Here is a 9,929-nt window from a genome sequence, read left to right as displayed (position 1 = left end):
TATATAAGGGCGCTAGAATTTGAATTTGACAGCACAACTTCCATCTTGGTAGCTCCACTTGTCTGGGCAGTAAAGTGAGTAAAAACATCTTGGGTAACTAAAAATAACTTGTAACGTATTTCCGAGAAAGTGTCCACCAAACTTGTCTAATTTTGCAATAACATATTAAACCTACTAAATAAATATATTATTTAAACTGCCGCCAGTCTTGTTGTAAGAATATAACTCACAAAGAAAACCAATAAACCCATCCTGACGGACACCACATTATATATAAAGTACAACATGGTATATAATAAGACGAGACTTAATGTCATTTGCAGTACATAGGATATACACTTTTTTATTAAAAAAAAAACAACATAATAAAATGCAACATGAATTCAAAACCATAAATATATATAATAAAAATATGTTATGTGTTTCTATTATACAATTAATCGATTTTATGATGCTTGTTTCAAACAGAAAATAATAACTGATCGCACTTAATAAAATGAATCATCCTATTACGTGTATATCCCAGTAAACCATGTCTCGTAGGAAAAGAATATAAATACACATCTAAAAACTAAGTGTATTATCAATAACGTAAATAATGGCCAGCTTGTAGGGGAATTTTCTTTTCTTTATTTAAGAGTGTGCAAATCTAGTATCAGTTTAACGATCGGTATGTCCAGTTCCGAAAATTGGAATAACAAATATATATCAAGCATTTGCGTTACACACGGAAGTTTTATTCATAAAAGTAGTTAATAAGATATCAGCTATGTCTGCCCGACTTAATTATTCATTGAAAATAATTGGCATTGCAAATATGTTCTTCCCATTTCACAAAATCTTAAAACAGCAAGCCCAAAAATTAAAGGACGTACTTGCAAACCTATTTTATCATATACAAAAACAAGCTTTGCAGGGGTATCGATTGCAACAGACCGGGATTTTCCAAAGCCGTATCAGATTTCACAAGTACAATTTAAACTTATGAGGCGTTCGCCATGGGTCTTATAAATATTGGGTGTATTAACATAAACGAAATATCAAGCGCACAAGCCCTCCCGTTCATCATGTTTAAGGTACACGATCTTCAACAATAGACAAATACATACTAGTAATACATGCCATGGCCAATGCGTCCCAACAATATATACCAGAGTGCAAGCTTCATTTCTATATTATAACGGGTATTTGAACATAACATACATACTTTGGAATTTTTACAAGTTTAAGATTTATAAAAATATGTTATGTTTAAGTTTTAATAATCGTACGGTCAAATAAAACATTATATCAAATCGCTGAAGGTACTGAAGTTGTTCGCTATTGCATAATCTTAGTTTTCAAAATTATGTTATAGCTTTTTATACCGCAAGTTTGAAATGCACACAACCCATTCAAATTTATAAAGAGTGTGTCGCAAAGCACAGGTTGAGATGTGGGTGCACTGTTTATCCTCATATTAATGTTATAGAGATAACTTAGACAAAGCAACAACAATATGTCTCTCTTTTTTCGCAGATGGTTGCTGCACTGGCAGCCATCTTTAGAATTTTGGTTGCCTTGCTAAAGAATAACAAGCCTAGAATCATGTACATGTTGTAAAATGTGTATCTAATACTACATTTATTTTCTTTAAATTATTGAGCAACAATTTTGGCGACATGACAGACGTTTAAAGCAAGTCTCGTTTCCGAAATAATCTACGGGATTTAACTGTGTAAACTTTAACTCGATATAGATCTAGTTATCGACATACACAATAATTGTTTTGACAGATGACATCCGATTGATAATTTAATTAAATGTATGCAGATATAGAGAAATGTTAACAATCGCATAGCGTATTTTCTGTGCATGTTTCTATATTTCGATAACATGTGTTATAGATTAGTATACAATCAATATTTGTAAATAGTTATACTCGGCAAATCGCCGCATGTACGCGGCGTTACTCCGCGAATCGATGCCGAGGCAAAAACAGACGCGGCGTCACTCCGCGAAATTTCGCCGAGTGCCTCGGCATCATGCCGAATAAATACGCGGCGAAAATACGTTAACAGAAGAATCTGTCCGCGGCATAGCCGCGGACTTTGTTGGTTTTGCGTGAGCTGTACTGTATAAGCAAATTTTTAATTTTGTGACCCCAGGGGCAGGGTCAAATTTGACCCCATGGGACAAAATTTGAACAAATTTGAAAGAGGTTCACCCCAGGAACATTCCTGAGAAATTTTATCAGAATTGGACCAGTTGTTTAGGAGAAGATGTTTAAAGGAAAAGTTAACACACGGACGCACGCACGACGGACACAGGACCATGACATAAGCCCCGCTGGCCTTTGGCCAGTGGAGCTAACAACAAGACATCAATTAATATATAACATTTTTACAAAAATTACTGCTTTGTACTGTGATAATAAGGCTTCTTTTAGGATGTCAAAAGCTGGACACATGAGAAATACATTTGTCTTTTTGGGGGGCCATCTGAAGCTGAATTTTTCATGGTTTTCTTATACAATAAGATAACTTTGCCAAATTATAATTTATGAAATTCAAGCTAATGATTATTTTACTGTTATTCGGACATAGAAAAATGTTAAATATGCGACATGTTTGCAATTCATTAACAAAAATGCGTTGTTGTCCATATATAGGATATACATGTACACAACAACTACTAATGAGAGCAACAACAATCAAAATTCAGACTACGCAAATACTTTTATCAGATTAGTACATCTACAAAAAAAACAACGTAGAATACAATTAGCGGGGCAATTATGTTGCACACACCATCTGTGGTTTAATGCACTGCCAAAAATATCTCACAACTTAGGTGAAACATGAGAAATACAACTGACATAAGTATCACAACTATGTTTGTCATTGAGAAGGAAAAAAAATGTAACAGCTATTAGATTTCATAGCTAATCTATATACACACCTATATATAAACCTAAGTAGAGGTAGTTACGACATGAGGTATTTCATAGCGTCTGTCTACATTTTAAACCAATATTTACGGGTTTGATCAAAATAACTGAAACTGCGGAAGTTATCTAAAGTTTATCTTGTTAGAACCAAACAATTTTTTAGTTGATTGAAATCTGACATAACTATTTAATGTGCTTTTGTTTGGACAATATTTCTGTCGTAGTATGAACATATTAAATATTGAAGTTATCATTAAAGTGAAGTCTAACAGAATTCATTCCTTAAACTCAATATTCAAGATGGCGACCTTTTCTCAGTCAACTGTGGATAAAGGCTCTGATTCATTTACAGACTTTTGTTGTTCGCCATGTAAAGAGCACAATTTTGACCAGTGGGCAGAATTTTACTGCACTAACTGTCAAAAATGTTATTGTGCAAAGTGTATAAACCTGCATAGTCAGTTGTTTGGGAAACATGTGACATATGGAAGGGGAGACACAAGTAAGTGGCCAGTGTTTATTGACGTATTCACTGTGAAAGGGTATGATGTGGGAATAGCAAGTGATTCATCTAGCTGTCATATCACTGCCGTCTGTGTTCTCTCTCATGATCAGATTCTTGTTGCAGATAATGCAAATGAATGTGTAAAGCTACTAGATCTGCAATACCAAGTGGTGGGACACTGTGATTTATATACTCACCCACGTGACATGTGTCTAATCACACCAAGTGAAGTAGCTGTCACTGTGAATAAGGACAAGACACATGAGGTCCAGTTTGTCTCCGTGAATGTTGGGCAGCTGGTTAAGGGAATGAAGTTACAGTTTCAACATGAATGTTATGGTATTGCTCATGATCAGAAGGACCTGTATCTCACCACTGGCACTGCACTTTACAAGTATTCAATGAGTGGAGACCTGTTGAATAAGCTGTATGAGAAAACATCAGGCAAGCATTCAGGTAATTTTATGATGGATATATCCAGATATTATTTGGAATGTATTAATATTTTTTCAACTTTATAGTTAACATGTAAATTTCATTTCAATAAATTATTCCATATTTATTTTAGTTTTCAAATTATGAACTGAATTACTTGATTTTGGCAATGCATGCAAATGGAACTGCCATACATTTAAGTCTTTCCTTTGCTAAGTATCATTAGAACTTGTTTCTTTGTTGTTTTAAAGTTGAGGCTTTTATAATACAATTTAAAATAATGCCATGATCATAATTATTTCAGCACGATGCGTATCTCAGTAACCACATGTATTTTTGTGAAAATGTTATAAATGTGTACACCATAGGATTACAGCATAATTATGCATTCATACATGTTTAGTTGTAGCTAAATAGTTAAAAAAAAAATATTCTGTATAAATTTGAATCATTATCTGAATAAGACGTATGTGTCTTTATGAACATATTTGTTCTGTAAAGAATTAACTACATTGATACTACTCTCATTTGCAGTATTGAAGTGTGCAGTGAGTCCAACAGGTGACAAGATATTTGTCACCAACGGTGACCATCACAAGGTCCTCACCCTGGCCAGAGATGGTACAGTACTCTTCACCTTTACAGACCCAGACCTAAAATGGCCATGTGGTATTCATGTGACAGCTCAGGGACAGGTGCTGGTTTGTGGAGGGACATCCAACAATCTCATGCAGCTGGATGGTGAAGGCAGGAAGAAGCTGGCAACTCTTGCTACCAATAGGGATGGACTAAGTGACCCAAAATCAGTCTTCTACATCAGGAGCACAGCCTCAATCATTATGGGACAATATGCTTCAGGCAAAATCCTGGTGTTTAAAGTACAATAAAGTCAATCTTGTATTTAGAGACCACTAAAGGGAGTCACCAAAAGTGGTCTCTTATTAAAATGGTCTTTAAATAAAAAAGGCCATTTATGATGAATGCAGGGTTGGCATATTGACCGGTCAATTGAGTATTGACCGGGCCGGCGGTCAATACCCGGTTAAAACCGGTCAATACTGGTCATTACTGGTCATTATTGGTCAATACTGGTCGATTGAAAATTGTAGCATTTAAACATGACAAAGGAAGAATTTAAGCTATTCTATATTAAATCAATCATTATTCTGTAATTGATAAACTTTTTTTCGAGTTATCTATTGTAAAAAAAGCTTTAAAGCTGTAAAAAAATACTTCTTTATTATTTATGGAAACGGTCTCAAATACAAAAGAACTAAGGCAATATCTTTATCTCAGTGTATCACATCTGTTACTGAAGTATTATTACTATTGTAGTTACCATAGTATTTCACTGATCTATTTATATATTTATTTGATAAGCTGATGGACAAACAGAACTCTTGTGGTTTCTAGGGTCATAAATAATCTGGCCCCTAAGCCTTAATTGGTACTAAAATGCATGCACTGGTATGTCTCTGATAGTGACAATGAAGAAAATCTGCCCTTAGGCTATTTCATTTCACTCAAACAAAATGAGATAACTTGCTATTAATGTTATTATTTTAATACTTACTTCTAACTTGTATTTTTTTCTATATTAAGAGGGTTTTCTTACTTTAAAGTTCAATTGGTCTTCAAATGAATGAGCAATCAAAGTTCTTGATTTTAGCAACAAATAATGTTTACCAATTGTGGGTCTACTCTAGACTCTTCTTTTCAATTATTTCTTTCTTTTAATAATTATTTCTTATTAAGTTTTTTTTATTTCAATGGTAAAATAGAATATTTTTTCACTATTTTGTTAAAGAAATCCAGGCAAGAATACATGACAAGTAAGGGTTGTGTCAAAGGTGCCATGTAAGGCTCTATTATCAGTTTTGGGTGCCCTAACCTGTATAGGTTTGAAGACTGTGAAAGACTGAGGAGACAGTGGGGCATGAGGAACAACTAAAACACAGTAATTGACAGGTTCTTGTTGAATCAAGCACATAATTTTCTGAGCATTCATAATTCGTTAGAATTGAAAATTTTTTTCAATCGACCAGCAAAATCCAATTGACCAACTTGACTCATTTGCTAAATTTTTAGAGATTGGCCTACAAATTGCATGAACAGGTATAAAATAGTGGGTTTTAATAGCTTAAGACATTATTGGCAACATGTTTGTTTAATTTATATTATCAATATTGTTTAATTAAGCATGGAATATTAATCAAAATTGGGGGTAAAGTTCAATCGACCAGTATTGACCAGTAATGACCACTTTGGGAGTGACCGGGGCGGTTTTAACCGGTAAAAACCGCCGGTTAAAACCAGGGGCGGTCGATTGGTGCCAACCTTGGATGAATGCGGACCTTTGATTTTAAATCCAGATATCGGATTATTTCTTTTTGACACATCGATTTTTCCTTTTGTAATCAAATGAATCTAAATATAGATAAAATGAATAAAACAATTTTTTACTTGAAATAAGTTGTATTTGTTCTCTCTAATTCTAAATACAATGTATATGGTTTGCACGGAGAATGGGTTTTTTCGACTCCAAACTCATTCGCGATTCAATTCACGTGCACTTTTACTCTTCGACACTTCCAATACCCGAATTTTCTCATTTAACGTTAATACTTTCCGTTTTGACATTTTAATTTCTGCATGTAAGCTTGTATATATCTGACTCGATTATGGTACATAGGGAAAAAATAAAACACCTTGATTGAAAACTAAATAAACTCGCTTGATTGGAAAATTTGCTAATACCAACTAATTAGCATAATTACAATTTCATTTTTTAATGAACATATTTCGCTACATTTTACCGATTAATAGTTTATTTTTTACACCTCTCGAGAACACTGTGAAAATGTTTGTCGAGTCGGCGCATGGTTTCTGCAATAAAATCGGCGATCAAATTTGTCACTTAAAGTCCCAGATAGTAAACTATTTAACCCGTAGACTGTTGGCAATACCTCACTGTATTATTCGACATCAAAAATTGATACGCAGTCAGCATTAACACCGGTCAGAACCGGTCATCGAGACAAAGGAAAAATGGCTGGTGTGAAAGCACAACAAAGGTTATCGGCTTAGATAAACAATCAACACTGATTTGTCCCTGAACGGTCAACAGATTTACCACTTTTACCTTAAAGCGGTCGCTTAATTCAAGACTCAGGCATAAAAATACACTATAGGGGTATATAGTTTTCGCACAGTCCGTCAGTCTGTCAGTCTTTAACACTTTTCGTGTCCGCTCTCTAATTCAAATAATGTTCATCCGATCTTTACCAAACTTGGTCAGAAGTTGTATCTAGACAATATCTAGGTCAAGTTCGAATATGGGTCATGCTGGGTCAAAAACTAGGTCACGGGGTCACTTAGTGCATTTCAATAACTTCTATAAAAAAGTTTATTTGGAGCATATGTCATTCTATGGAGACAGCTCTTGTTGTACCTGATACTTTTACTATTTGAGCTTTTTACAAAGAGATGAGTATCACTGAAATTTATTTTAGTAATTGTCAATTCCTTACTGAAAATGTTTTTTTAATGAAATAGCTATAATTCCATTTATATCTTTGCAATCAGAAAATCAGTTGTGGTATTTTCTGGTTCATACCTTAGTTTTATAGACAATGAACTGCCTGCAAAAGTTTGTGTCACTGGTCATAGGACAGATACAGTATTAAAAGAGGAAGAGCCAATCCAGTTAATAAACAATGATCTGAAGGTTGATTATTGTGTCACTAGTAGGAAAATTACAGTGACATCATTTCAGAGATTTGTGTGTTCATTTGATACCAAAAGCTTAAATTTATTGAGGCAGCTAGCATGGGTGTTCATGAAATGGTGATACAAACTTCCAATGAGTCGGATTCCTTGGAACATCGAGTTGGAAGAGGTTAAATAGGCAAACAGGCTGTAAAAATTTGGGAATGACCTTTTGGAATGCAGTTTGGTCTATGGGAAATAGTTCGCAAAAATTGTTAATTGGCTGAAATAATATTGAGTTAAATACCACGCTAGTTAAAAAAATGTAACCTACATATTCAAAGTAAGCAGACCATTGCACAGGAGGATTATATTAGAATGGTGTTAGGATATACTTGATCATGAGCAATGTATGGAACACAAATATTTTGATGTGTTTTTTTGATGCAGCTTGTGGAGAAAAAATACTTTAAATTTATATTTTTTTATAGCTGTATTATTGTATAGCTGTATATTTAACAGAAAATTTATTGAAGGCAAACCTTATTTTCCTCATGAACTTGAGAAGGAAATATTTCACTTAAAATGTTATGCGGAAATTATTTAGAAGATTATGTTGTTATTGTAAAATCAAAAACTTTGTTTCTAGTCTTGAAACAGCTAATTTGCAAATTACGAAGTGCTTCCTTCTTAGATGTGCTTCCTTGTACTTGAGTCCTACTGTACATAGAACAAATAATGGAGATGTTTCATCAAGGAAAATAATTATTGTTGTCGTTTAAACTTGAATAATTGCCAAACACGCTGTTGATTTGTATGTCACCGGATCGATAGATAGATAGGTATATTGTTGTATCCTTTCTGTCTGTTATACTGTCATTCTGTTTTAAAACTTTAACCTTTGTTATAGTTTGATATAATTTTATGCCCCCGGATCGATAGATCGGGGGTATATTGTTTCTGCCCTGACTGTCTGTTTGTCATTATGTCAGAAACCTTTAACCTTGGTTAAAGTTATATAACTTTTTTAAATATTGAAGATAACAACTTGATATTTGGCATGCATGTGTATCTCATTGAGCTGCACATTTTGATTGGTGAAAAATCAAGGTCAAGGTCATCCTTCAAGGTCAAAGGTGAAATATCATTGTATTTTTCTTTCCTAAAACTTTAACCTTTTTTGTCATAAGTTTTTGAATATTAAATATAAAATTTTAATATTTGGCGTGCATGAGTATCTCACGGAGCTGCACATTTTAATCGATGAATGGTCAAGGTCATATTCAAGGTCAAAGGTAAAATTTATGGCTTCAAAGCGGCGTAATAGGGGACATTGTGTTTCTGACAAACACATCTCTTGGTATACTTGGAAAACTCGCTAACTATCGTAAGAAGACTGTAAATGGCAAGTTGAATAACTCTGGTTGGCTTTTTTACGGAATTATGGCCCTTTTTTGTCTTAGTAACTTTGAATATTTTGTTAATTGTATGTTAAGATCAACTTTACTTCTAAAGTATCAAGGCTATTGCTTTCAAACTTCAAATTCTTTCTTACTATCATGAGGGTACTGTACCTGGCAAGTTGAATTTGACCTTGAGCTTCGAATGACCTTGACTCTCAAGGTCAAATTAATAAATTTTGCTTAAATTGCCATAACTTCTTTATTTATGATCACATTTGATTCATACTCTGACAAAACAACACTTACCTGACATACCACAATGGACTCTACCCAAACCATCCCTTAAGCCCCCCGGCCCCCCCCCCCAAAAAAATAATGTTTTTTTCTTTTTTTTTCTTATTTTTGAAAGATCATCTATTAAATTACCACACACCCACATTATATACCCCTCTCCATGATGGCTTACGTTATACTGTCAAGCACTTGAATAGTCGAGCGTGCTGTCCTTTGACATCTCTTGTTTAATATTGAAGATATCAACTTGATATTTGACATGCATGTGCATCTCATTGAGCTGCACGTTTTGAGTGGAGAAAGTTCAAGGTCAAGGTCATCCCCCAAGGTCAAAGGTCAACTTTATGGCTTCAAAGCGGCGCAATAGGGGGCATTGCGTTTCTGACAAACACATCTCTTGTTTGAATTGTATATAATCAGTGTATTGTTTTAATCTTGATCTTTATATTGAAAATGTCTAGCGTGTGCATTCATGATTTACTTAGAATAATTTGAAATACTATATTATATTTTTTTGCATAGTTCTTTTGAAAAGTAAAAATAACTGCATAGCGTAGTTAAGGAGAGATTTTCTGTTTTCATTTCATTTTTTAACTGTCATTATTTGTTCTGTTACAAGAAAAACATAGTTACATAGAGTAAATAACAAGTTTTG

At 33.9% G+C, this 9,929-nt stretch overlaps 1 protein-coding gene across 1 annotated transcript; it reads left to right on the top strand.

The window, feature by feature from the left end:
- Nucleotides 1–3,054: 3,054 nt before the first annotated feature.
- Nucleotides 3,055–5,896, top strand: LOC127846672 (uncharacterized). Its single transcript, XM_052378158.1, has 2 exons — nt 3,055–3,890; nt 4,404–5,896. The coding sequence occupies exons 1-2, from the start codon at nt 3,155–3,157 to the stop codon at nt 4,754–4,756; spliced, it is 1,089 nt and encodes a 362-aa protein (XP_052234118.1). The 5' UTR covers nt 3,055–3,154; the 3' UTR covers nt 4,757–5,896.
- The last annotated feature ends 4,033 nt before the right edge of the window (nt 5,897–9,929 follow it).

Source organism: Dreissena polymorpha, chromosome 9 (assembly GCF_020536995.1).
Source record: "Dreissena polymorpha isolate Duluth1 chromosome 9, UMN_Dpol_1.0, whole genome shotgun sequence".
Lineage (NCBI taxonomy): Eukaryota > Metazoa > Mollusca > Bivalvia > Myida > Dreissenidae > Dreissena > Dreissena polymorpha.
The sequence above is the reverse complement of the archived record's forward strand: the minus strand, read 5'-3'. Positions and strand labels throughout refer to the sequence as shown.

What these genes read in the sequence shown, in the direction of transcription:
- LOC127846672 (XM_052378158.1), top strand. Translation starts at nt 3,155, where the DNA reads ATGAACATATTAAATATTGAAGTTATCATTAAAGTGAAGTCTAACAGA. An exon ending in AACATCAGGCAAGCATTCAG is followed by an intron (nt 3,891 to 4,403) that starts GTAATTTTATGA and finishes TCTCATTTGCAG; the next exon opens with TATTGAAGTGTGCAGTGAGT.